General features: G+C 49.1%; 26 protein-coding genes across 26 annotated transcripts; 12 read left to right on the top strand and 14 right to left on the bottom strand.

Moving 5' to 3' along the window:
- Positions 1-29: 29 nt before the first annotated feature.
- ECU07_0980 (diphthamide synthase subunit DPH2) lies at positions 30-1,073 on the bottom strand (the record flags this gene model as incomplete). The annotated part of the gene is made up of 1 exon (NM_001041648.2): positions 30-1,073. One exon carries the CDS (start codon positions 1,071-1,073, stop codon positions 30-32), a length of 1,044 nt encoding a protein of 347 aa, NP_586026.2.
- Positions 1,074-1,122: 49 nt separating this feature from the next.
- ECU07_0985 (uncharacterized protein) lies at positions 1,123-1,398 on the top strand (the record flags this gene model as incomplete). The annotated part of the gene is made up of 1 exon (NM_001415187.1): positions 1,123-1,398. The coding sequence occupies one exon, from the start codon at positions 1,123-1,125 to the stop codon at positions 1,396-1,398; it is 276 nt and encodes a 91-aa protein (NP_001402512.1).
- Positions 1,399-1,495: 97 nt separating this feature from the next.
- Positions 1,496-2,731, top strand: ECU07_0990 (uncharacterized protein; the record flags this gene model as incomplete). Its single annotated transcript, NM_001041649.1, has 1 exon — positions 1,496-2,731. One exon carries the CDS (start codon positions 1,496-1,498, stop codon positions 2,729-2,731), a length of 1,236 nt encoding a protein of 411 aa, NP_586027.1.
- A 31-nt stretch (positions 2,732-2,762) lies between these two features.
- On the bottom strand, positions 2,763-3,419 carry ECU07_1000 (uncharacterized protein; the record flags this gene model as incomplete). Its single annotated transcript, NM_001041650.1, has 1 exon — positions 2,763-3,419. One exon carries the CDS (start codon positions 3,417-3,419, stop codon positions 2,763-2,765), a length of 657 nt encoding a protein of 218 aa, NP_586028.1.
- A 119-nt stretch (positions 3,420-3,538) lies between these two features.
- Positions 3,539-3,857, bottom strand: ECU07_1005 (60S ribosomal protein L43; the record flags this gene model as incomplete). Its single annotated transcript, NM_001415188.1, has 2 exons — positions 3,539-3,805; positions 3,855-3,857. The coding sequence occupies 2 exons, from the start codon at positions 3,855-3,857 to the stop codon at positions 3,539-3,541; spliced, it is 270 nt and encodes an 89-aa protein (NP_001402248.1).
- A 78-nt stretch (positions 3,858-3,935) lies between these two features.
- Positions 3,936-4,118, bottom strand: ECU07_1007 (uncharacterized protein; the record flags this gene model as incomplete). Its single annotated transcript, NM_001415189.1, has 1 exon — positions 3,936-4,118. One exon carries the CDS (start codon positions 4,116-4,118, stop codon positions 3,936-3,938), a length of 183 nt encoding a protein of 60 aa, NP_001402513.1.
- An 84-nt stretch (positions 4,119-4,202) lies between these two features.
- ECU07_1010 (FACT complex subunit POB3) lies at positions 4,203-5,480 on the bottom strand (the record flags this gene model as incomplete). The annotated part of the gene is made up of 1 exon (NM_001041652.1): positions 4,203-5,480. One exon carries the CDS (start codon positions 5,478-5,480, stop codon positions 4,203-4,205), a length of 1,278 nt encoding a protein of 425 aa, NP_586030.1.
- Positions 5,481-5,513: 33 nt separating this feature from the next.
- ECU07_1020 (uncharacterized protein) lies at positions 5,514-6,719 on the top strand (the record flags this gene model as incomplete). Its single annotated transcript, NM_001041653.1, has 1 exon — positions 5,514-6,719. One exon carries the CDS (start codon positions 5,514-5,516, stop codon positions 6,717-6,719), a length of 1,206 nt encoding a protein of 401 aa, NP_586031.1.
- Positions 6,720-6,791: 72 nt separating this feature from the next.
- ECU07_1030 (uncharacterized protein) lies at positions 6,792-7,655 on the bottom strand (the record flags this gene model as incomplete). The annotated part of the gene is made up of 1 exon (NM_001041654.1): positions 6,792-7,655. One exon carries the CDS (start codon positions 7,653-7,655, stop codon positions 6,792-6,794), a length of 864 nt encoding a protein of 287 aa, NP_586032.1.
- Positions 7,656-7,790: 135 nt separating this feature from the next.
- Positions 7,791-8,465, bottom strand: ECU07_1040 (proteasome core particle subunit alpha 4; the record flags this gene model as incomplete). Its single annotated transcript, NM_001041655.1, has 1 exon — positions 7,791-8,465. The coding sequence occupies one exon, from the start codon at positions 8,463-8,465 to the stop codon at positions 7,791-7,793; it is 675 nt and encodes a 224-aa protein (NP_586033.1).
- A 48-nt stretch (positions 8,466-8,513) lies between these two features.
- Positions 8,514-9,233, bottom strand: ECU07_1050 (NAD kinase; the record flags this gene model as incomplete). Its single annotated transcript, NM_001041656.1, has 1 exon — positions 8,514-9,233. One exon carries the CDS (start codon positions 9,231-9,233, stop codon positions 8,514-8,516), a length of 720 nt encoding a protein of 239 aa, NP_586034.1.
- Positions 9,234-9,269: 36 nt separating this feature from the next.
- Positions 9,270-10,520, top strand: ECU07_1060 (uncharacterized protein; the record flags this gene model as incomplete). Its single annotated transcript, NM_001041657.1, has 1 exon — positions 9,270-10,520. One exon carries the CDS (start codon positions 9,270-9,272, stop codon positions 10,518-10,520), a length of 1,251 nt encoding a protein of 416 aa, NP_586035.1.
- On the bottom strand, positions 10,517-11,041 carry ECU07_1070 (uncharacterized protein; the record flags this gene model as incomplete). Its single annotated transcript, NM_001041658.1, has 1 exon — positions 10,517-11,041. The coding sequence occupies one exon, from the start codon at positions 11,039-11,041 to the stop codon at positions 10,517-10,519; it is 525 nt and encodes a 174-aa protein (NP_586036.1).
- Positions 11,042-11,109: 68 nt separating this feature from the next.
- On the bottom strand, positions 11,110-11,865 carry ECU07_1080 (uncharacterized protein; the record flags this gene model as incomplete). The annotated part of the gene is made up of 1 exon (NM_001041659.1): positions 11,110-11,865. One exon carries the CDS (start codon positions 11,863-11,865, stop codon positions 11,110-11,112), a length of 756 nt encoding a protein of 251 aa, NP_586037.1.
- Positions 11,866-11,981: 116 nt separating this feature from the next.
- ECU07_1090 (uncharacterized protein) lies at positions 11,982-12,812 on the bottom strand (the record flags this gene model as incomplete). The annotated part of the gene is made up of 1 exon (NM_001041660.1): positions 11,982-12,812. The coding sequence occupies one exon, from the start codon at positions 12,810-12,812 to the stop codon at positions 11,982-11,984; it is 831 nt and encodes a 276-aa protein (NP_586038.1).
- A 108-nt stretch (positions 12,813-12,920) lies between these two features.
- On the bottom strand, positions 12,921-14,117 carry ECU07_1100 (glucose transporter type 1; the record flags this gene model as incomplete). Its single annotated transcript, NM_001041661.1, has 1 exon — positions 12,921-14,117. One exon carries the CDS (start codon positions 14,115-14,117, stop codon positions 12,921-12,923), a length of 1,197 nt encoding a protein of 398 aa, NP_586039.1.
- Positions 14,118-14,168: 51 nt separating this feature from the next.
- Positions 14,169-14,717, top strand: ECU07_1110 (uncharacterized protein; the record flags this gene model as incomplete). Its single annotated transcript, NM_001041662.2, has 1 exon — positions 14,169-14,717. The coding sequence occupies one exon, from the start codon at positions 14,169-14,171 to the stop codon at positions 14,715-14,717; it is 549 nt and encodes a 182-aa protein (NP_586040.2).
- ECU07_1115 (uncharacterized protein) lies at positions 14,692-14,910 on the bottom strand (the record flags this gene model as incomplete). Its single annotated transcript, NM_001415192.1, has 1 exon — positions 14,692-14,910. The coding sequence occupies one exon, from the start codon at positions 14,908-14,910 to the stop codon at positions 14,692-14,694; it is 219 nt and encodes a 72-aa protein (NP_001402514.1).
- A 49-nt stretch (positions 14,911-14,959) lies between these two features.
- Positions 14,960-16,222, top strand: ECU07_1120 (uncharacterized protein; the record flags this gene model as incomplete). Its single annotated transcript, NM_001041663.1, has 1 exon — positions 14,960-16,222. One exon carries the CDS (start codon positions 14,960-14,962, stop codon positions 16,220-16,222), a length of 1,263 nt encoding a protein of 420 aa, NP_586041.1.
- A 43-nt stretch (positions 16,223-16,265) lies between these two features.
- ECU07_1130 (uncharacterized protein) lies at positions 16,266-18,566 on the top strand (the record flags this gene model as incomplete). The annotated part of the gene is made up of 1 exon (NM_001041664.1): positions 16,266-18,566. The coding sequence occupies one exon, from the start codon at positions 16,266-16,268 to the stop codon at positions 18,564-18,566; it is 2,301 nt and encodes a 766-aa protein (NP_586042.1).
- An 89-nt stretch (positions 18,567-18,655) lies between these two features.
- ECU07_1140 (SF3a splicing factor complex subunit PRP9) lies at positions 18,656-19,768 on the top strand (the record flags this gene model as incomplete). The annotated part of the gene is made up of 1 exon (NM_001041665.1): positions 18,656-19,768. The coding sequence occupies one exon, from the start codon at positions 18,656-18,658 to the stop codon at positions 19,766-19,768; it is 1,113 nt and encodes a 370-aa protein (NP_586043.1).
- Positions 19,769-19,787: 19 nt separating this feature from the next.
- Positions 19,788-20,132, top strand: ECU07_1150 (uncharacterized protein; the record flags this gene model as incomplete). Its single annotated transcript, NM_001041666.2, has 1 exon — positions 19,788-20,132. One exon carries the CDS (start codon positions 19,788-19,790, stop codon positions 20,130-20,132), a length of 345 nt encoding a protein of 114 aa, NP_586044.2.
- A 15-nt stretch (positions 20,133-20,147) lies between these two features.
- ECU07_1160 (uncharacterized protein) lies at positions 20,148-20,408 on the bottom strand (the record flags this gene model as incomplete). The annotated part of the gene is made up of 1 exon (NM_001041667.2): positions 20,148-20,408. The coding sequence occupies one exon, from the start codon at positions 20,406-20,408 to the stop codon at positions 20,148-20,150; it is 261 nt and encodes an 86-aa protein (NP_586045.2).
- Positions 20,409-20,532: 124 nt separating this feature from the next.
- ECU07_1170 (uncharacterized protein) lies at positions 20,533-21,582 on the top strand (the record flags this gene model as incomplete). Its single annotated transcript, NM_001041668.2, has 1 exon — positions 20,533-21,582. The coding sequence occupies one exon, from the start codon at positions 20,533-20,535 to the stop codon at positions 21,580-21,582; it is 1,050 nt and encodes a 349-aa protein (NP_586046.2).
- Positions 21,583-21,605: 23 nt separating this feature from the next.
- Positions 21,606-22,028, top strand: ECU07_1180 (uncharacterized protein; the record flags this gene model as incomplete). The annotated part of the gene is made up of 1 exon (NM_001041669.1): positions 21,606-22,028. One exon carries the CDS (start codon positions 21,606-21,608, stop codon positions 22,026-22,028), a length of 423 nt encoding a protein of 140 aa, NP_586047.1.
- A 199-nt stretch (positions 22,029-22,227) lies between these two features.
- Positions 22,228-23,553, top strand: ECU07_1190 (alpha tubulin; the record flags this gene model as incomplete). Its single annotated transcript, NM_001041670.1, has 1 exon — positions 22,228-23,553. The coding sequence occupies one exon, from the start codon at positions 22,228-22,230 to the stop codon at positions 23,551-23,553; it is 1,326 nt and encodes a 441-aa protein (NP_586048.1).
- Positions 23,554-23,555: the final 2 nt, after the last annotated feature.

Raw genomic sequence — 23,555 nt, forward strand, 5'->3', positions numbered from 1 at the left:
TTACCGGGCAGATACTAGAACTAAAGCTTCTATCTGTAATTCTTCCATTCTCCACTTCCTTCTCTTGAATAGTAGTCCATCAAGTATTCTCCCCCGCTGTAAAACACCTCGAAAGGCGTCAGCAGAGGCTTCTTGAAAAGCTTCCCCCAGTCTATGCTGAGCCTTGGGCACGATATCTGGACAAAGCTGTCGATGAAATTATATCGCTCTAGCTTCTTAGGGCTTATTTCGTCGAGCATTATCAGATAGACATCGTATTCCTTCAGCCTGTCCACCACGCTTCTTAGGATGCTCCTATTCCCCTGTCTTCCAAGAGATCCCAGTATCACTCCAAACGATCTTCCACTGAATGCCTTCCTGATCTCAGACTTTCTATCGCTCAGCATGGTGCTGTGGTCATAGGACTCCTGCGTCATCCTCCTGCTGAAGGGGCAATACTTGTAGAACCTCAGATGCGGGTTTCTTATCATCGCACCCTCCAGATGGAACCTTCCGTCTCCTATGGAAATAACTGCAGAGACACCCTCGATTTTTGGTGCCGTGCAGCCCAGCACCTCTCCGCTGCTCAGGGGCCTTATCTGTGGAAGAGTGCATTCAACTCCGCCCCTCTCTTCATCCAAGACCCTTTTCAGCCTGTTTATGCTGGAGTTGAATTGTATCGTGCCGATCACTCCTATCTTTCCCTGGAAGTTTCTTCTTATCATTTCTGCTGCATGGTCTATGTCTATCCTAATATCCACAAAGATGTAGAGAACCTTTGTGCTCATCTCGCCCACAGGCACAAGACACGAGTGCCCGTAATGAACCAGAAGATCGGAAGCAATGCTCTCATCGTCTATGCAGCATCCCCCATAGACAACGTCGTTCAGAAGAATGCACTCTGCCCCCGTATACTTCTCTATAACGTCCATTATCACAAAGGAGTATCTCAAAAGACCGTCTGGGAACTGCAGAGTCACCCTCTTTGCGCCCAGTCTTCTGATTGTTCTCAGCACCTTTCCCGTCTCAAAGTTGTAGTTGCGAGGCAGATATCTCAGACACTCCGGAACTTCTTCCTGCTTGAGCACCACCATATGGCCTCGGAGAGCCCCTCTATTTGAGAATGAAATCTGCGATCCCAAAATGGATGCCGAGATGCTGCTAAAGAACGAGGATGACAGAGCCTTCCTGATGAACAAGCTCGAGGAGCTGATGGAAAAGCACGGATTCGACAGCAAGATAGGCGAGTTTGTCGACAGCCTTGTGGATACGAGGATGGCAGATGTGGCCGACATCAACCAGATATTTGACAAGCTCTATGATTTCGTGATAACAAACCTGCCTCCAGAGATCCAGGAGGCATTCTATTACGACGTAAGAAGTTTTATAGAAAGAAGCAGCGGACTCCTGGATCAGTGAGTGATGTTCTCAACTTCCGTTTCATTGCTGATGTCTCGGAAGCAAGACACGGTTTCGAATAACCATTGATAAGTGCCCGTGGGCAGGGAGTGAAGAAATGAAGGCCCTGGCCAATGTCCACCTTCTCCTTGGAATTGTAGCCTGCAGAAGCTTCTTAGTAACCATAAGGCCGATCAACAGCGGTTATGTCCTCAAGTTTGATGGGCGTGGCGTTGTGCTTGGATCCGATAGAATGGAAGAGTCGGCATCCTTCCGGATTACAGTGAAGAAGGTGAAGGAGCTCAAGCTGCTTGGAATGAAGCTGCGAAAGCGCAAGCACTTGATTCTTATATCTCCAGGGAGCAACCAAAAGCTTTATTTATGGTACAAGAAGAAGAAAGGACTTTTTGTGCAGAAGAAAAAGAAGTACTGGGAGTATAAGGACATGGGCAACGGAGGCTACATGCTCAAGGCGGGCAAGAACAAGTGTCTGGGGATGACCAGCGGTAATGGCGTCGGGGTCTCCAAGTGCGGGCAGGGAGAGGAGCAGGTGTTTGTCTTTGAGGAGAAGGATCAGGAGTCCTCTACGAGTGCAAACGAAGACGAGCATGTTACCATCACCACCGAAATGCTGCAGGTGCCTGAGACCATTCATGTTGGAGACAGATCTCTGGAAATCTCCTCCTCGTCCTACGAAAGCAGCGATTCCGAGGACAGCGACAGCAGCGTTACAAAGCCTGTTTTTATCAACCTGAACATGAAGAACAAGAAGATGGATGCAGACGGAGATGGCCGGGAGAGCTCGTCTTCTGTGCTATCCCCGTCGGTCTCAACAACAACGGTCTATGTGTCTGTCACCAGGTCCCTGACAAAGTCTGTGATAAAGTCGCTGACAAAGAGTGTACCGAGCGCTCCCATAGTAACCATCATTGAGAAGCCCCTGTCAGCAAGCACAAGGCATCCTTCAAGCATAGCTTCCTTTCGGGGAAGAATGACGCCTCCGGACGAGCCCCCGTACTCCGTATGCAATTCAAATGAATTACCTGAAACACACGAGGTACCTCGTGGAGGGCATTCAGACGAAAGTTATGGAGGAATCAGAAACAGCGAGAGTCTCGGACTCGATCTCAAATTCTATCCAGAGCTAGGAAGGCTTCTCAAGGGCAATGTATATGGAAGGACTAAGAGGCGCCCTAGAAGAAAGGCTGGATCCAATGATGCTAAAGTGATGTCTCGGGGCAGTTCGGGAAAAGAGCTGGAGCTTGCCAGCGGCTGCACCTATCTGGATACCAGAGGGCCCAATCCTTTGTATCAAGACGCCATTTCAGCACCGATCTGCATCAATATTGAATAGCTCAAAATGAACGCAACTAGATGCAGCTTGTTTAATAAAAAGTCCTACTACCCAGCCGGTTTATGTCAACCACGCCTATGATTTTCTCTATTCTTCTGAATGTGTCGTACATCCTGTGAACCATTTTCCTGGTTCTTGCCTTTTCGTCTAGCTTTAACAGACCTTTGAGCGAGGGAATCATCACAAAGGTCTGGGCATCTTTTCCAGGCTCGCATTCGGCAAATGAAAGTGTCCATCCGCTTGTTTCTCCATATCTGACCTCGTTTCCAGACGTAAGACACTTACCTCCTGATATAAGCTGGAATTTTATGCTGCTTGGAAGCCTCTTCAGGTAGATCGAGGATGGAGAGATCTTGACACGCACACCCTTCAGAGAAGAGTGGACATCGGCTATTTCTATGCAGCGCTCCTTCTTCAACTCCAGCCATATCTTCTTCGAAAAGCTCTCATACTTCAGGTCGAAGACCTGGTTCTCCATCATCTCCTTAGTGAACTCAGAGAGCAGGGCAGGTAGGCTTATCCTCTCGGGGTAGTTGGTGTCAAACACTGTCAGGGGCTGGTTTCTGTGAAGCACATTGAGCACCATCACCCCGTCATAGTCGGCACCTTGCGAATATCTGCCAGGCTTGCTGCAAGCCCCGTATCCACTCTGAAATGAGTACACAGATGTAAAAAACACCAGCATCATTCCATTTGTTTTGAAAGGAGTATTTAAGTCGCGGTAAAACCCGTTGCAAAACAGTTTAAGTTTTGTGTCAGGAGTCTAGGCATCCAGACAAAGTAAAGGCCTGGGAGTCAGAAGCAAGTTTATTTCGTGTTGTACTGCTTGACCATGTTGATGAAAATCTTCCCGGCAGGCGTGGTCTTGGCATAAGACCCCCCTGCAAAAACACGTCTGCACGACCTGCACTTCCATATTCCAACGGCCTCCCTCTTCACGGTCTTCTTGCCACATGCCTCGCAGATATACTTGGCTCTCTGCGTCTCGAGAACCGCCTTCATCCTTTTACGGAGAGTCGATCCATATCTTGCCCCAAAAGAGCCTGCAATCCCCACCTTCTTGGTTCCTTTTCCCTACAAAGTTAGTCTGCTCCAGGAGCTACTACAATCCCAAGTCACTTACCATTTTGATGGGTAAAAAAAATTATCCTTAAGCCCAGGCACAGCACCTTGTCAAGACGCCTCTTGGGGACATCCCAACCCGTCAGTAGCATCTTTCTATCTTCTCTCCCCCAAAGAACCCCTCTCCAGTCAGCTTCTTGAAGCTTTCGATGTTTCTATTGATGCTCTCTATCAGCCTGTCTCCAAGCTCTATCTCCACGCCCTTTCCACTCCCAGGATTTAGGTGAGAAACAGCCAGCCCCACAAGAGATAGAAGTGTCCACATTGTTTACAGGCCCCAGGCGGGTTAAAAATCCATTGTTTTGGATATTTGATTCTTAAAACCTGGCAAATCGAGAACAACTCAGATTTACTGTAAATCATACTCATCAGAATCCACAACCATGCTGTCGTTTTCTGACTCATACTCGTCCTCTTCAGAGTCGGAGATTGCTCCGTCGTCGATAACCTCGCTTCTTGCCTTGATCCCCTTTCCGTGGAAGTACTGCTCCAGCGCCCCAAACTCGTCCTTCGAAAGGCCGTTGAACGTGTACGGCCCCTCGCAGAACAGGGTCATGTCAAATGTCTTTGCCTGCATGCTGCTGAGGTTGATTCTGCTGAACTCCACGAGCGAAATCTCGCCCAGGTCCAGCCTAACGGCCTTGGGCAGAAACAGCATGCAGTCGTCCAGTGGATACAGCTGCCCCTCATACGCCTTCATCGCGCATCTCAGACATCTCATTCCATCTCTTGACTCAAAGCTGCTTCTTACCGCCTTGATAACACACAAAGCCTCCATCACCTCAGCGAAGATCTCGGAAAGCAGCCCAGAGTATTCCCCCTTCAGCCTCTCGTCGCTAACACTCAGCTCTCTCTCCACATCATCGAATGCCACAACAACATGGTCGTACCTTGTCTGTCCCTGCCTGATCGGAGGATCAGCTCCAATCACAACATATCTCTCCCCGTCGCGGATATACCCTTTCTCAAGTACATAGAGCATCTTGATGCTCTTATAGTATATCTTGTGGTCGTAGCTGCTGCCAACCAGCCTTAGGTAGTCCCGGAAGAAGATAAAGTTGAACTTCCCTCTTGGATAGGCCAGCGACAGGCCCTCCATCTTAAGTATCTCGTCGTCGACAGAGGAGCTGCATCCGCCCTTGATCTCCTCTATGGTCTTCCTGTCTGACACAAACCTTATCTCCATATCTCTCAAAGACACGGAGAGCTCGTTCCTTATGTCAACAACACTTTCAATGTCATCGACAGGAATCTCAAATATGGTCTTTGTGTTTCTGAACTCTAGCGCCTTCTGTCCGTTGATTCCAAGCTCCCCACAGAGAACATCGGCTATCTCAAGCTCCTTGACATACAGCGTAATCCTAAAGTACTCCGAAAATATCCTCTTCAGCTCGTCGATGTAGTTCTGATCCACATTGTTGATCTCGTACACAGCATTCCCAAACACCCGTATGGCCATCTTCCTTACGCCGTAGAACAGCTCTGCATCCTTAACCTCATTCCGCTCCACAGTGTACACCTCTCCATCCCCTGCCTTGATGGCTATCCCATCCCTCGATATCTTGACAGTTGCCTTCTTGTCGCCATCTGACTTCAGAAAGCAGTCGTTGAGCGTCAGAACCTCCATCCAAGGGATAAAAACACCCGGGCCAAGACCTTCATGGACGGAGGCCACGAAATGTCCGAGAAAGACTACAAGAGGCTAAGAAAGTCACAGCCGAGAAAGGAAAGAGTGCCCAGAGAGGACTTTGGAGACCCGTCGGAAATAGGAGGATTCAAAGGCCCTTGGAGCAGATTTGCAGGCGTTTCTGAAGACAGGAGGAGTCCAAGAGATGCCAAGGAGGAGCATTCGCTGAGAAGAATCGTCAACAAGCACTGTCTGGTCGCCGGGAAGGAGAGGTCCAGAAGCAACTACTTCCTGTCCATGAGTGACCCAAGTTTGAGTAGGGTGCCGTCAAGGCGATTTCTTGTTCCAAGGAGCAACACCATGCTATTCCACGACCACAGAGACATGGTCTCCTCTGCCTATCTCTTCAGGAAACATAAGCTCTTCCTTTCCTCCGGACTCGATGGAAAGGTGTATCTGTACAACCTGAGGGATGGAGGGCTTGTGACAACGTACATGGGACACAGCAAGGGAGTGTCGTCGGCCATGCCGTCTCAATGCGAGAGCAGATTCAGCACAGTGTCGTTCGATGGATTTCTGAAGGACTGGGATGTGGAGACAGGGAGGTGCAGTGTGAAGATGGAGTTGGGATGTCCCCTTACCTGCCAGTCGCCTGAGGCATCTGGCAAGACTGTTTTTGTAGGGGGACTAGACGGAAGAGTCAGACATGTGGATATGAGGAATAGAAAGGTCTTGAATGAGATCGGAGAGGAAGCCCGGTGCTGGGAAAAGAATTCCTTCAGACCTTTCTCAGCATATGACATCCTGGCAGTCGAGGAAGGCAACTTCCTCATATTCACAAATAGAGAAGGATCCCTACATCAGCTGGACTTGAGAAACAACCAGATAACCAAGAGATGTTGTGGCTCTTATTCTTTTGTTGGATTCAACCGTGAGGAAAACATTCTTATGGCCACCGGCTGCGACGAGATCATACTTCTGGATCCCTCCACCCTTGAGGAGAAGAAAGAGAGAGTCAGGGCTCCGGGATGCTCCACGAGAGTGAAAGCCTCCTTGGATGGGGGCACTCTGTGCTACGGAAACACAGAGGGTCTTGTCAACTTTTTTGGCACCAACCCGATAAAGGAAGTCTCCCTCGGATCCACAGGCGAGATGGTGACTGTAGTTGATTGGATGGATGGCAGCTCCTCGAATCTTGCATCCGGGGATGTCTTAGGACATGTAAAGATATGGGAGTAGGTCTTGAAAAGCGGTTTATTTGAATAAAATTACATTTAGAAGGACCTACAGCTCCTAGCACCATCAGCGGCTTCATTCAGTGCTGGAATTCTGGTGTTTCTTTTTCTTCTTAGCCTTCAGGATCTTTTTCTTGAACCATGTCGAAAAGCGCTTCATCTTCTTTTTGATCCTTGGCTTCTTGAACGTTACACGGTCTATGGGATCATCGTCCTCGCTGTCTGATTGGCGGTGCTTCTTTTTCTTCTTTTCTTTCTTCTTCTTTTTCTCTTCCTTTTTCTCTTCCTTTTTCTCTTCCTTTTTCTCTTCCTTTTTTTCTTCCTTCTTCTCTTCCTTTACATCAAGATTGCATCCAGGCTCAGAGTAATCAGTGGTTTCAGAGGAAATCTTCTCTTTCTCCTGGGTATCACCTTTGGCTTTATCGCCTCCACCGCTCTCAGAGGTTTTGCTCTCCTGTCTTCTTATGTTGCTTTTCTCTAGATATCTACAGCGATCCTTAAAGACCTTAACCTCAAAGTGGAACTCCGGAAGCTCCTTTCCGGGCTTCATGCACTCCGTAAACCTTACCTCCCCTCCTCCATCCATCATGCACAGTCCGCTGTCGTGCCCTATCACAATGCTCCTGCATGCTGTCGGTGTTACAAAGTGGAACCTAAAGCCCGCTGGAGAGCCCCGTCCTGCCTTGCGGCCTCTGTCAAAGGCCATCGTTCTATGCCTTGTGTCGACAGTCAAGTATCCCTCCTTGGTATATAGCGCAAACCCGTAAGGCGCCTCCTTGTCCCAGTCATACCCAAAAATATATTCGCCCCTTCTCCTCTTATCGACAGGCTCCAGCCTTAGAGTCCTTAGATTCAGGTACCTTCCACTCAGCACAGACTTAATCGCAATCCCCATTCTCGACAATGAAAGTCCTAGATGCAATAGGACACATATCTTCATAACGCCTCTTTGTGGTCCGGCCACATGTTTTAATACGTCGTGCCATCAGACACACAGACAACGATTGGTCTGAGAAAGTAGGAAATCACAACCTGTTTTGAATCCAGGGAACAAGAGGAAACACATCCACTTCGTTTATTGAGATACAGAGCTGATTACATCCATGATCGTGGACCCCTCAACCCGCTCGAACCCTCTTCTGCTCAGCACAAAGGACGACATCTTGTTCGGATCAGACTGGACAACCTCCATAAGCCCAAGAATGGTGAGCCTGACAAGGTCTCCCTTCTCCCCTTTCTCCAGATACTCGCACACCTTCTGGCTCTTCTGCCCAATAGCCCCACAGAAAAACTCCGAAAAGTTGCCGTCAGGCTCAAGAACATAGGCTACAGGCCTGGGCTCAAGCCCAAACAACACAGTCCTGACCCCAAACGGCCTCTGGTGGTAGACAACAGTGTATCTCTGCTTGTACTCGCTCAGCATTCTTGCCAGCTGATCAATGGCTATGTCCTCTCCCGTAGAGTTCTTGTACGAAAAACATATCATTCTTGCCACATTCATCACAAGGTATGCATCAGGCTTGAACCCAGAGTAGCTCATCCAGATCTTCTGCGACTCGCTGATTGGAAACAGCTTCTCCTCTTCAAGAAGCAGCCTGTTTCCAGACTTTCTCTCAATGCTCACAGATATCTTCTCAGAGTCCACCCCAAACACAACAAGAGACCCCTGCTCGCTCGCCTGCTGCGCATACTCAACCTGTATTAGTCTTCCGTCGGGCGAAAACACAGCCAGCTGCTCTTCAAACCCCATTAAGGGCTACTGCAATCGTTTTATTTTGCAGGCACACCTCCAGGGCCATCAAAGCAGAAAGAGCCCCTCTACTCGCTCTGATTCGTCGTAATGATCCAGATGCCCAAACCGCACAGTCGATCCGTCATGGCATATGTCAAGGGACTTCTCCCGGCACGGCATTCCATCCAGTGTAATCAGAGGCTCACCATCGACTTCTACACGGACCCTGGACCCAATGTCACACACAATCGGCTTGAAGCTGCATCTGTTTGGCGCCACCACATTGACAATTATCCCTTCAGACAGAAGCAGTGGGCCGTTCAAAGATGCATTGTATGCACTGCTCCCCGTTCTTGTTGCGACTATGACGGCGTCTCCTCTTATCTTCACCGAGACGTTGTCAATGGATATCCTGAATCTTCCAAGCCCCATGGAGGACGGCTTTATAACAGCCTCGTTGAGAAAGTAATGTCTCCCCGCTAGACAGAGTCTCTTCAACTCGACAAACCCCATTTCCCTTCCATCTTTCAGTCTGGCGATGAGCTCGTCCACTGCAGCATATGGGATGGGGCAGAGAAAGCCCACCCTTCCTCTGTTTACTGCATACACAGTGGGTGGGCTTCGATAGCGCGCAACAGCTCTGAGCACTGTTCCATCCCCACCCAGGACAATGATTCCGTCGTATGCAGCTCCACTGTCGCAGGTGTGGCAGTCCAGCGAGTTCCTGATCCTCTCCGCGACTCCCTGATCCTTGTCTTTCTTGGCAACCAGCAGAAACCTCCCCATTCTGGGATTGTGAAACGAGAGCGAATTGAAGCCCCGATGGAAGACATTCTCTTAAGAGGAATAAAGCAGAAGAAAAAGAAGACGCCAAGGGAGGAGCTTGAGTACAATGTCGATGGCGAAAGGCATCCTCTCCTTTGCAGTTTCGAGGATCTGAAGACAAAGGTTCCATTCGACTCCCCACTCCTGACACAGAAGGTCGTTATACCGTATTTTCTGAAAAAGACGAATGTTATTGTCCAGGCCTTCACGGGGAGTGGAAAGACATTATCGTACTGTCTCCCACTTGTCGAAATGGCACGGGGTAGGAGTCTTTTTGGGGCGATACTTGTTCCTGGAAAGCCGCTTGTGAGACAGGTCTACAGAGTTGTTCGGGAGATCAAGCACGAGGGTCTGAAGGTCGTGGGGGTTTATGGAGACGGTAGAGAGGACTTCCTGGTTGAGGAAGGAGAAAAAGGAGAGCTGGTGCAGAAGGCGATCGACGACAAGATGCGGGAGAGGATTGCAGAGTCCCTGAGGGCAAGCGCAAGAGTGCTAATAGGGACACCGAGGTCGGTTCTCGGTTTGATGTCGATGTCTGAAATAAGGAATGTTACGCATCTTGTCATAGATGAGGCAGACCTTCTGATAAATCCTGAGACTGTCGGAGTCTTTGCATCGATTCTTTCGGTGATCGAGATGGAGGATATACACATCAGCTGCTTCAGCGCCACGATGAACGAGTATGTTTCGGAAGTCATAGAGACGGTGAAGAGCATCACAAAGATACGTGTTGTGTCGAAGAGGCTTATAGACCATGAATTTGTGTTTGGAACAAGCAGAAAGATCAAGCATTTGTCCTTGCTGCAGATCATTGCAGACGGTATTGAGTCGCCCACCTTGATATTTGTCAAGGACGAGAAGACGGGCGAGGCCCTGAGCATGCTGCTGGGCAAGAGCGCAGTCTATAGGGAAGACCAGGAGGGCAGTGGAGAGGTTCTGGATGGTTTCCGCTTGAAGAAGATCTGGTACTTGTTCACAACAGACTCGCTGAGCAGAGGAATTGATTTTTATAATATCAGAAGCGTCATAAACTATGACCTCCCGAGCACCAAGACCCAGTTTGTCCACAGAATCGGAAGGATCAACAGGAACTGCCAGGGCCAGAAGATATATACGATCTACTCAAGCGAAGATTTCGGAAGAATTGGTGTTGTTGCAGAGTTTCTCGAGGAGAACGGGCATGAAGTGCCGAAGCATATCACCCGGATTATCGAAAAGAGCAGAAGGAGAACGAACAGAAAGGCTTAGCATTTTTCCTGCTCCTCAGGGTCTGTGCCAAACGAATCCATTCTATCCACAAGCTCTGCGATCCTGTTATTCAGTGGATCCACCAGTTTCTCCACCTTCCCCACCAGGTCCATTCTCCTGTATATTACATTTGAATCCTTGGGTATTCCGGGAATGCTCTCTATCTGAAATAGCTGTGATGCACTTCTGAAGTCAGACGGGTCCAGACACGGACGCATCTCCAGGCCGTCTTCTGCATGTGTCAGACACTGCCCCTCGGAGCATATAACGGTGCCCAGCTGCCTGTCATACACATCCCAGTAGAACTCGTCTCTGCTGATATCCACGACACCATCTCCAGACAGATACGAGTTTCCTATTGTTATTGCATACCTCCCGTCCTTTTCCTCGATACTTGTGTTGGCCAAGGGAATGCCCTTGACTCTCAACCTCAAGTCGGGCTTAAGAAACAATTTGATTTCGACTGGGTCCTTTGTGTGTCCCCATGTAGCAGGTAATAAAAATAGACTCAGGAGCTCCATTGTTTTTATTTACTTCGGAATTCCCAGATATTTATCGATGGGCTCCTCATTCTTACTTCGAGATGGCACTACCATAGTTTCTTGCAGAATGGGAAGCTAAACCATGGAAACTTAAATGTGCCAAACCTAGGTCTTCTCCACCCGAAGTTCCATAGCTTCTTGAGCACCTCCTTTGAGTCGTCCTTTCCATTAAGGTCAGGAAGATTCTTTTCCGCATACTTCTCGAAGTTGTTCTTCTCTTCCAGCTTCTCCCTAATCTTCTGTGCTGCATCCTTGTCTTTCTTTCCCAGGTCTCTAAGCTTCTTCTTGAGTTTAAGCTGCTTCACCATCTCCGCCTCTGTTCTGGGCCTTGCATCCAAATCAACAGAGTCCAGGCATTCTTCAACTCCCATGTCCTTGAAGAAAAAGACATGGCTCCTGCTCTTTCCGTCACATCTTTCCAATCCAAGCTTGTCCCCATCTCCAGTGCTAAGGCAGTATCCCTCCTGCGATATTATGAATCCGTCTCCACCTCTGGATATGCTCCAGAAGTCCGCCTTTTCCGTGCACTTGGTAAGGTCCTTTTTCCTTCTACACAACCACGACCCTCCAATCCTGACCTTAAAGACTCCTCCATTCCTATTGATCTGCGACCTTGTGTTGTATCCGTTGCCGGGCTCGAGTGCACTTACAGTTCGGAACGGATTCGGCCCAAAGTCTCTCACAAACTCCGACAGCGAAAGATACTTGTTCCCCACGGGCGTGATTCTGATGGGTTTGTTAGTGAGTGAGTCAAGATACAGGGGATAAGAAAGCACCGTTCCAACAAACAATGCCAGAGACATCGGTGTTGTTGTGTCTCCCTGGATTTAAGGCAATGTGACACATCCCTGAGGAGGCGTTTTATCAAGATCTTCACATCAAGTACCAAGAACAATATATTTACTGCAAGACTTTCAGCCTAAAAAACAACAGGCTTTCTTTCGAAAAGGGTCCTGTTTCTGTAGTGGTGGGGCAGGTGGTGGTGGGGAAAGTGGTGGTGCCCCAGATAAGTTCTCCTTGTTCCAGGAAGATGGCTTCTTTTCGTTCGATGGCTGACAACTACCCTCCTTTTGCTGGGTGCACTCTCTTCGTACAGCGGATGCCCAGCCTCCTCAATCACATGGGTGTGGGCGCCTTCCTTATGCAGAACATGGACATCATTCTCTTCAATCTTCTCCACATCCCCATCTGCCTTTATCATGACCGATGGCAGGCATTCACTCTCCGGCTGGAATATGTTCACATTGGTTGTTGTGCTCTTTGGCTTTTCACTTCCCAGCAGAGACTCCACGCTCCCACAACCTCCAAGATCCGCAAGCTTGAAACCGAATATCTGATCATCAGTATTGACACATGGCTTCATCTCAATCGACTCGTCAGGGCCCTTGGTGATACACTTGTTGTCAGTCGAAATCGTGTATCCAAACTCCTTCCTGTCTATGTCCCAGGGCCTTTCCTCCTTGCACTTCACCACCGAGTTCCCCTCTTTGCAGATATTGTTTTCTCCAAATATCACGACATACCTTTCTCCAGACTTCACCAGCCTTGCCCTTGTGACAAACTTGTATTTGCTTGGATTCACATACTTACTGTGGGACACCAGGACTCCTTGATCCTCCTCCATTCCGAGGACCTGTGCCGGATACGACGAAAAAAAGACCTTGATGTCCTTCTCAACGAACTCCTCCAACTCCCTGTCTTTTGCACTTACGAAAGCTGATGCAAACATCAGGATCAGACCAAGTTCCATGCTATTGCACGCTGTCTTTTTTTTGTACCAAATTCATGAAACAACGGCAAATCTGTTAGAAATCTGCAGGAAAGACCGAATTGCACCAGAGAGAGGCCTGCACATCAATCATTGGAATGTTTTTGGCCTTCCCTTTGTCTCTCTGACACAGAGAAACACAAACAGGCTGAAGGCTAAGCAAAGCCCCCCATAGACCCCGGACATCTTCTGTGCATGTCCATGGTTCAAGGGATGCAGCAGGGTTGTTGTTACAAATCCAGACAGCCAGTTGAAGCTAACTCCAAACTCAAAGCCTGTGGACGCGTATCTCGGTGGAAAGATCTCGGCTGAAATTACCCACGGAATCACCGAAAGTCCAAGATTGAATCCAACAAGGCAGATAAGCACCCCTGGGAGAAGAAACCTGTTCATCGCAAGGAGCACCATCCCAAGGGCCATCGTGGTCGAGGAGACAATGGACATCGTCTTCCTCCCAAATCTGTCGACTATCGATCCACAAAGTGCGGATGTGGCGAATGACACGAACAGAGAGGAGCTCATCATCAGATTGGGATCATCATTGCTTGAGAACAGACAGGCCTGCTGGAATGTCAGGAAGTTGATTCCCGACAGGTGGTGAAAGATGTGGAATGCAGCGGTTATCGTGATGGACTTTGCAGATCCCGGGGTCCTGATTAGCTCCAGAATGGATGGCCTAGCGTCTCTGGTGCATAATGTCCGGGATTCCGGGTTCTTGATGAAGGCCAGCCCTGCGGTTTGAAGGGCAAGGAATCCGAGCGCTGCAGCAAATGGTATTTTATAACTTTCTTCGCTACCAAAGTAGTTGAACAGCGACCCTATGAAAAGCCCGCCAACTATTCCAACGGGCTGGAGACTCCCAAGAAATCCTCTTATGTGGTCTGGTGCCGCGGCGTCAATGTAGGACGAAATAGATCCGGAGGTAAGATCCAGAGCAAACCCAAGTATGAATCTAGAGGCTAGGTAGGAGGCAAAGTCCAATGTTACTAGTGGAGTTGCAAACACGGCCGAATATATGATGTTGGCTGCAATCAGTCTTGCCTTGCTGTTGTTGAAGGGCACGAGGTTGAAGATCACTCCTGCCACAAATGCACCCAGAAAGTGTGTTCCAGGGATAAGTGCCTCGTGGTATATGGTATATGGCTTTCCGGTGGTTGCGGTGAAGTGGTTCTCTATCAGACCATAGAGGCATGACAGGCTTATCAGGGAAGCCCCAAACGTAACGGCCGAGAGAACAACCAAGAGTAGATGGAAAATCTCTGCAGGAGAGGGACTCCGGGTTTTCATCGATGTCCAGGGATCCTCAAAAACTTTTTATGGCCTGTTCTAGTCCTTGGAATGCCGGTGAAGGAAAAGGATGAAGTTCTTATGGAGGACATTAAAGAGGATCTTCACAGCATGAGGGTGATGGTCGTTGAGGCAAACGATGTCTCTGAGCTTGACAGGTGTAACTTTGCAAGCCTTTTTGGGATGTACAGGAATCCACAACAGCAGGTGGTGTTTATAAGAACCATATACAGGCAAATAATACGGGAGGTTCTTAAGTTCTTCTCTGCCAGGCACGTCACGAAGGCAATGGCCAATGTCTGTATCCTTGGCGAGGTATTTCGGAGCCAGAGAGGCTTTATCGACATAGAGATGAGTCTAGAGGACGTGGAGTGCATCAACCAGCATGTATACGGCTTGGGGAAGAGATACAGCGCTGGGGTTGTTTGGGAGGGTATATGCGCATGGAATTGGATGAAGAGAAAGAAGGCTGTTCGAGTATGTGTAATGCCATTTCCGGACGATGAGCAGAGTTTAATGCTTATTGAAGAAGAGCTGGAGGCCATATCAAGGACCCTTGAGAACTGGGAGGGTTCTAGAAGTGGGAGCTGTATAGATTAAATTCTGTGGGATACTTCACCTGATAATCGTCGAATGCTCCGTCTCCAGATGGTATGTCGACGACATCCAGATCGATCAGTGCATCTTCTGGACGGACGATGCACAGCTCTGGTTTGGCGTATTTTTCGGATGCGTTTGAAGGCTGCGTGTTTGTTATTTCCGACAACTTTTTCCTTGCATGGTGCTTACTCATCCCGAGGGATTGGCGGACGATTTAGGTTATCTGGGGGAGGGGCTAAGGAATGAGATGCATGGAAGAGTACCTGTTTGACAGAAGCAAGCTCGCTGCGAGGCCGCTCGGAAAGGTGCTGGCCGAGGACTACTGCTTTGACCTGGAAAGAGAGGAGGCGTCTGGCTTCAGGGTGAGCAAGGGGTTTCTATGGTGTGGAGAGTGCAGGGCTATGGAGGTTGACGAAAAGACAGTATATCTTCATGGAAGCAAGCTGTTTATGGTCTCAGATAGTCTCAAGGTTTACGAATTGCCTTCTGCGCTGCCTTCTAGCGGATTGGTGGTTAGAGGAGACGACTGTGTCTATATTGAGAAGAATGGAAGGAGATGGACTTTTCCGGATATGCCTGAGGACGAGGTCTTGGATGGGACATTTCTGGGTGATAGGGTATGGATATGGCATGCAGTAAATACGGAGGGAAGAAGGCACTTAAGCAGAAGTACCTATCTACTGGAAACAGAAAAGGCTGTCAGATGTGAGGGAAAGATGTATGCAAGGGATGGAGAGACGATTCTGCAGGTGCAGGACATCCTTGTAAGAAAGGATGCTGAGATCTGCAACCCGACGAGGGTGTGGAGCAGGGGCGCTGGAGATGGAATGGTGGTAATAACAACGACTCCAGATACAGTATGGATGGAGTACGGGGGATATGTCAGCTCAAAGCCTTGTTGCAAAGAGATCTATGGTATGGACGGATGCAGGCTACTGGGGCTGTCCTCCTGCGTGGATGTATCTGACCTGTATCTAACTCTCCGGCTGTTCACAGACATTCCAGTGGAGGTGGAGGCAGTAGAAAAGATCGAGGAGTACCTGTTCAAGCTATTTGTGTTTACTGATAGGGGAGGGCGCCTGGTTGAATGGCTGGTGGAATCTGGGATGGACAGGCAGAAGGAAATGATTCTCTGCAGGCTGTACCGAAAGGTGGATGACAAGGGAAAAAGGGTGCTTGAGAGGTGGATGCAGGGGATTCAGAGTCTAGATGCACTAAAGCTGATAATCATATACTTTCCAGAGAAGCTGGAGAGATACATTAAGATGTGCATAGAAGAGAAGAGAGAGTTTGAGATAGAGGAGGTTGTTGAGCACTACCAAGGAAGCGACAAGATTGAAGAGATATGCTTGGTATTGCTGAAGAACAGCTGCCTCCATCTTTTCAGCCTGTGCATGCCCGAATACAAGGGTAGATTTGGGGATGTGGCTCTCGTTGAGAGGTACAACATGGAGAGCCAGAGGAACATGTGGAAGACCCAGAGGATACACGGGGATTTGATTTGAGGAAAAGTTTGCCCTAGATTTGACTGGCGAGGGATTTATTCGGATGAAGAGCAGGAAGTATGAAATGGAGAAGGATGAGTTTTTCATTAATGCTGTTCTAGAAGACTGCGAGATCAACGACTTTTCCTGGGAGTTTAGCGAAATAACGAGCAATTCCGACATACGAAGCAGCGTACGAGCCTTGGATGGATTTGACTCTGACAGTGATGTGGAGCTTATATCGCGAATGGATGTGGAGTCGCCTCTGTGTGAGAAGGAGGGGGGCGATGACACATCGTCTGGAAGCGGGCTTAAAAGGAACCTGGGGAAGCTGGAGTTGGGTGGTGTGCCTGGAAAGTCTGTTCTAAGAAGAGCAGATGCATGCCTGGACGGCGAGATTGGAGACAGATGCCTATCTCTGGAAAGCAGGGTGATGAGAGGCGATGTGGACTATGAGTACTACTCATCACTTGGAGAGGACCTTTCTGACATAAGCATTGTGTCTGTTGAGGAGGCTCAGGGCTCTGGCGACGGGTGTGGGCGGTCTCCGGGGGAAAGAAGGGACGCGGTAGTGGAGAGGTTCCCCGACTCGTGCAGTCTTAACAACGACTGTATCAGGGCAACATTTCTCAAGTCGTCCCTGGAAGACAAGGGAGATGTGGACGACTCCTTTCCAGCACACGTTCTGGAGGAATCTTCTCTATCGTCTTCTGAAGACTCCGAGGCAAAGTCGATAGAGGAGTTCTATCTCCGGGAGGTCTTCAAGATGAAGGAGTTCAGGACCAACCAGAGGGAGGTGATACAGGCGTGTTTGTCTGGTAAGGATGTGTTTGTTCTGATGCCCACCGGGGGAGGGAAGAGCATTTGCTACCAGCTGCCTGCTCTTGTGTATGACGGAATCACGATTGTTGTCAGCCCCCTTCTTTCTCTTGTGCAGGACCAGATCCGGAACCTTCTGCAGAAAGGCATCCTTGCACTCCCGATCAACTCGAACCTAAGCCGGGCAGAGAGGGATCTTGTGTTCCAGGTTCTTGGGGGCGATGAGCTGATATGCAAGATATTCTATGTGACACCGGAGCTTATTGCAAAAAGCGGCCACTTCCACGATGTGCTGTCTGGACTGGTGTGCCGAGGAAGGCTGAAGAGATTTGTGATAGACGAGGCACATTGTGTCAGCCAGTGGGGACACGACTTCAGGCCCGACTACAAGGAGCTTGGAAGCATGAGAGCAAGATATCCGTCTGTCCCGATTATAGCGCTGACTGCGACTGCAACACAAAAGGTTGAGATGGACATTCTGGAGAATCTCGGGATCCGTGGGTGCGAGACATTCAAGATGAGCTTCAACAGAAGTAATCTGCGATACGAGGTGAGGGCAAAGACCAGCACTGTTGAGCTTGACATTGCCAGCTTTGTCCAAACACACTTTCCAGACTGCTGCGGAATAATCTACTGCACGTCGAAGAAGGAGTGCGAGATGATTAGTGAGAAGCTGGGGAAGTATATGGGAACGGCATTCTACCATGCAGGACTCAGTAAGAATGAAAGGAACAGCGTACAGGAGAAGTGGAACAGGGGAGAGTTTAAGGTGATTGTTGCAACGATAGCATTTGGGATGGGGATTGACAAGAAGGATGTGAGGTTTGTGATACATTACTGCATACCGAAATCGCTGGAGGGATATTACCAGGAGACGGGGAGGGCAGGAAGAGATGGTCTGGAGAGTGTGTGTGTGCTGTTCTATACGTATGGAGACAAGAAGAAGATAAGCTTTATGATTGAAAAGGGTGATGGGGGGTATGAGCAGAAGCAGAGGCAGAGGGAAGATCTGGAGGCGGTGATCCAGTTCTGCGAGAACAAGACGGACTGTAGAAGAATGCAGGTGCTGGCGCACTTTGGAGAGAGGTTTGATCCTCAGATGTGCAGAAAGACATGCGACAACTGCAGGAGAGAAGGCGTTGTCAAGAAGGACTATACAAGGGAGGCGCGTGACCTGATTCTCCTGGTGTACACCAGCAGCAGAATCACACTGTGCCAGGCAGTGGATGTGTACAAAGGATTGTCGAACAAGAAGAGCAGAGAGTACTCTGGAAGTGAATACTATGGAAAGGGAAAGCGCCTGAGAAAGACAACGATTGAAAGGATTCTTCGAAGCCTCATAAGCCATGGATATATCCAAGAAAGAATAGAGTTTATGGAAAGGAGGTTTTCATGGTCCTATCTTGTGGCCAAGAAGACGAGTGTTGATCGGCTTGAGCTGGCTGAGGAGGAGGATGAAGGGCACAGGACTCCCCGGGACGGGAAGAAGAGGGAAGGCCCAAAGGGAGGCACGAGCAGAAAGGGGATGAAAAAGATTAAAAGATGATGTTTCTTAGTTTGATACTCTAGTTCTCTGAAAACCCGTAAGAGTACTGCCGCAGAAAAGGGTGGTAAATTTTGGGTCTCTGGAAAGACATGGATGAATACAGATTGGGGAGGCAAATCAGAATATTAGAGAACATGGAGAGGATCAGCAACTGGATCGTCGAAATGGAAAGGCCGACAGGCAAGAAAGACAGGATGATGAAGAGATATGTTAGGAGTATCTTAAGAAGGAAGTATGGGAGATACAAGAAGCTTGGAGCTCTGAATGTCGAGGGGAAGCTCGATGGAGAGGTCAAAGGGCTCCGGGACCTCGGCTATTACGAGTCGAGAGCTTCAAAGGATGTGGAGGCAGCCTTCAAGGGTTCAAGGCTCTATGGGGATGGACTGGAGTTAGAGAGGATTTTCAGGAAATATGCAGATGTCCACCTATGCAGCGGATATAGGGAGTTTCTGAAGAAGATTCATAGACTCGATACGGAGAAGTCCAAGTTTAGGTATCTGGAGTACTTGAGTGAGCTGAACGAGTACCTGGGGAGATTCATCAAGGTGAAGTATCCTAAGATGTTTAGGAAGGTTGTGGCCTCTGCACCAAAGATTATAAGCAGGGCAGAGGCTCGCGGCTTTGGCAAGAAGAACGGGATGGAGGGCGCCGAATGGTTTCCAAAGGTGTACTGTGTTAAGTGTGGGAGAGAGATCTCAAGGAAGGTGTTTAGATACCATTTGGAAGGGAAGAGGCATTGCAGAGAAGGCCAGGGCAAAGAAGAGGTTCTATACTGTGGGATGCCTGTTTCTGAGGCCGAAAGCTTGGTTTTGAAGTCTCTGGCGATTCTAGAGAAGGAGAGGAAACATAGCATTTCTCTGCTTTCCAGAAGAAAGAAGCAAACGAAGAGCAGTGTTCCGAGGTGGCTGTGCAGGCGGAAAGATCTGGACATAGCATTTGAGTGCGAGATCTGTGGATATTCCGGATATGGTAGGGACAGGTTTGATAGGCACTTTGAGGAGGACTCCCATGCAAGAGGCGTGGAGATGTATGGGGCCAAGTATTGCCGGGTGTTGAAAGGAATCACGAGAGTCGGGATTCTCATGAAGATGAAGAATAGGATGGAGGAGTCTGAGAGTTACTCGGAGGAGTTTGAGGACGAGGAGGGAAATGTGTTTGACAAAAGAACGTATGAAGACCTCAAAAGGAACAATCTCATCTAGACTTGACCTGGACGACCCTATGATCAGGCTTGGGGAGAATCCTGTCTTCGGGAAGATTTACCAAATAAGATATAGAGACAGGACGGCGGTAGCGAAAAGACTCCGTGGGGTGACTGTGATACAGACATATGGAATGAGGATCGAGGGGAGCATCACATGCACAAATGAGAGCGACCTGCTGGAAGCTCTACGGCGGCTGGCACCCAGGAGGGAGGATGTGGCAATATTGAGTCCCTCCACATTGATAGTCAACGCAGAGATATACAAAATGTTTAGGCTGCTGAATGCTGTGGGCATATCGCTATTTTTATTTGTTCTTCAAGACAACCCCGTCTGGTACGCGGACGAGGTTATGCGCGCCTGAAAGTGTTATCTGCTTCTAATCATTGAAATTTATTTTTCTTGCAGAGATGTACCTCTTTGATTCTGGGCCTCCCATAATTTCTACACGGCTGCCGGGAGACAGAATCCTGACCTTCTTCTTGGGAGTCTCTATTTTCCTTGGAGTCATTGCATCCTTCTTGATCTTCAGAGACCTGCTCCTCTTCAGCGGCTTGCTCGGCTTCTTCCTGACAGGTATGTCGACAGAGTTTACTTTCTTGAAGCATTCCTTTGCGCTCCAGGTTCTGGGATTTTTCATTAGAACGGGATCTCTGGCATTATTTATCTGTTTTTTGGAGGGAATGGGCTGGATGGATACCTTTTCTGTGGCGCGGAGAGGTTGAAGGAAGGCATACGATATGAATGGGCTGTGCACTTCACCCATGAGCCAGGAGGTTGAAATCAGCTTGGCGCCGATGATGGATGTCACGACAGCCCACTTCCGAAGATTCATCAGGCTGACGTCTGAGAAGACTGTTCTATTTACAGAGATGATTGTGTCGAACACAGTGATCCACGTTCCCCGGGACAAGCTGAGGGAAAGGCTTGGGGAGTATGACGACAGGACTGTTGTGCAGATCGGGGGAAGCGATGCAACGAGCATGGTGGAAGCGGTGAGGATCTTGCAAGGCCTTGGATACCGAATGTTCAACCTGAACTGTGGATGCCCCAGCTCCAGAGTAAAGAAGGGGAGTTTTGGAGCGGTTCTCATGCTTAACAGAGAGCTGGTTGCCGAGATAATCAACAGAGTGTATGGGGAAACCGGGGCCGTCCTAAGCCTCAAGATTAGAACGGGTGTTGACGAGCATGATGGGGTAGACTTCCTGGACGGGTTTGTCAGCCACATCAAGAAGAACACGCCCACTAGGACGTTTTATGTCCATGCACGGAGGTGCTGGCTGGAAGGCCTTTCTCCTCAGCAGAACAGGAAGGCGCCACCTCTTGACTATGCCAGTGTGTACGCAATCAAGAGTCTTCATCCCGAGCTTAGGATTATTCTTAATGGGTCTATTGGGGAAGGCAACTTGGACAAGATACACAACCTGGACGGGGTGATGATAGGCAGAGGGGCGATTAGGAATGTGTTTGTGTTCTGGGATATCGAGAATCGGATGTCTATGTGTGGAGCGGAGAGAAGATGCAAAGATGGTAGAGAGTGCCAACCAGATACCGGGATTCAGAAGATTGAGTGCAGTGATGTCGAAGACCATAAGAGCAGAAGAGCTCGGAAGGTCCTCTCTGTTGTCAAGGAGTACTTTGATTGGTTCTCTCCCTCTGAGCAACTGAAGCCCATTCATGTACAGCCTGTACTCAATCTCATGGTGGCGAAAAGAGGCTGCAAGGCGTATAGGAGAAGACTCAACGAGCTGGTTGTAGGCAAGGCAGGCCCCGGGGAGGTGTATCTGCTGGTAGCAGAGTTTCTTGGGCGATAAAGCAGGGGAAAAATGCCCCAGTGATGATGGAGCCCATTACCAAGGAGACAAGATTCAACGAGCTTCCGCAGCAGATAAAGCAGAAGCTGATCAACATCTATAGAAGCTCCCACCAGCAGTATCTATCGATGGAGATGCTGAAGCCCACGAAGTTCAATCTCTTATACTCGCAGACACAGGATCTTCAGACAAGAAACCTGCAGAAAAATTTTAAGCTTCTGGTGGAGAGTGCAGAGAAGCTGAAGAGGATGTGGAATCTCAACAAGGACGAAGTCGACTTCCGGTACCTGCATGAGAACCTGAAGAAGTCTTTGGAGGAATTCAAGGAGGAGGTGATGCTGTACAAGAAGAACGAAGGAAACACAGAGTTCCTTGACGAGATTGCCATGACATATGCAATGCTCAGGAATAAGCTCGAAAGCCTTACAAAGGAAAGAAGAGCGTAGGAAGGATATGGTTTGTTTGCAATTAAATGGGTCTAGTCTAGTATTTATGCCTGTGAATGGGGTTTGCGGGCTGTTCTGGGAGTCTTCCAGTACAGCCTCCAGGCAGGAAGCCAAAGGGTGGAAAGGTTGGGTGTACGGACCCTAAGGTTCATTACCTGTGGGCTGGGTATAAAATTTTGCTTTGGTTCACCCCGACAAGATGAGAGAAATAATTTCATTGCACATTGGACAGGCGGGAGTGCAGATAGGAAATGCATGCTGGGAGCTGTACTGTAAGGAGCACGGGATCCTGCCTAACGGGCAGCTTGACCAGAACAAGATGGACGATGAGAGTGCGGAGTCGTTTTTCTCGCCAACAAGTGTTGGGACGTATGTGCCGCGCACACTCATGGTTGATCTTGAACCTGGGGTGCTTGACAGCATCAAGACTGGGAAGTATCGGGAGCTGTACCATCCTGGGCAGCTGATTTCTGGAAAGGAGGATGCAGCAAACAACTATGCGCGGGGGCACTACACGGTAGGAAAGGAGATTATCGAGCCTGCAATGGAGCAGATAAGAAGGATGGCAGACAGCTGCGACGGGCTGCAGGGGTTCCTGATATACCATAGCTTTGGAGGAGGAACAGGGTCTGGATTTGCATCGCTGATGATGGATAGGCTTGCTGCAGAGTTTGGGAAGAAGAGCAAGCTCGAGTTCAGTGTGTATCCTGCGCCAAAGATAGCAACTGCGGTTGTTGAGCCCTACAACAGCATCCTGACGACTCACACGACGCTGGACTACTCTGACTGCTCATTTCTTGTTGACAACGAGGCGATTTACGACATGTGCAGGAACCTTGGGATTCAAAGGCCATACTACACCGACATCAACCGAGTGATTGCACAGGTTGTTTCGTCGATAACGGCGTCTCTCCGGTTCCCTGGGTCCTTGAATGTTGACCTGACGGAGTTCCAGACGAACCTTGTTCCATATCCCCGAATCCATTTTCCGCTTGTTGCATACTCTCCAATGCTGTCGAAGGAAAAGGCGGCACACGAGAAGCTGAGTGTGCAGGAGATCACAAATGCATGCTTCGAGCCCCAGAACCAGATGGTGCGATGCGACACGAGAAAGGGGAAATACATGGCATGCTGTCTCCTGTTCAGAGGGGATGTGAATCCTAAGGAAGCAAACAACGCAACAGCCAATGTTAAGGCAAAGAGAACCAATCAGTTTGTTGAGTGGTGCCCCACGGGATTCAAGGTTGGGATCAACAGTAGAAAGCCCACTGTCCTCGATGGAGAGGCGATGGCAGAGGTGTCCAGGGCTGTGTGTGCGCTCTCCAACACAACGGCGATATCGGAGGCATGGAAGAGGCTCAACAACAAGTTTGACCTTATGTTTTCGAAGCGGGCATTTGTGCACTGGTATGTTGGCGAGGGGATGGAGGAAGGAGAGTTCAGCGAGGCCAGGGAGGACCTTGCCATGCTTGAGGATGACTACGAAAGAATTTCTTCGAATGCAGAGCCCGTTGATGAGTATTAAAT

Source organism: Encephalitozoon cuniculi, chromosome VII, assembly GCF_000091225.2.
Source record: "Encephalitozoon cuniculi GB-M1 chromosome VII, complete sequence".
NCBI classification, from domain to species: domain Eukaryota; kingdom Fungi; phylum Microsporidia; family Unikaryonidae; genus Encephalitozoon; species Encephalitozoon cuniculi.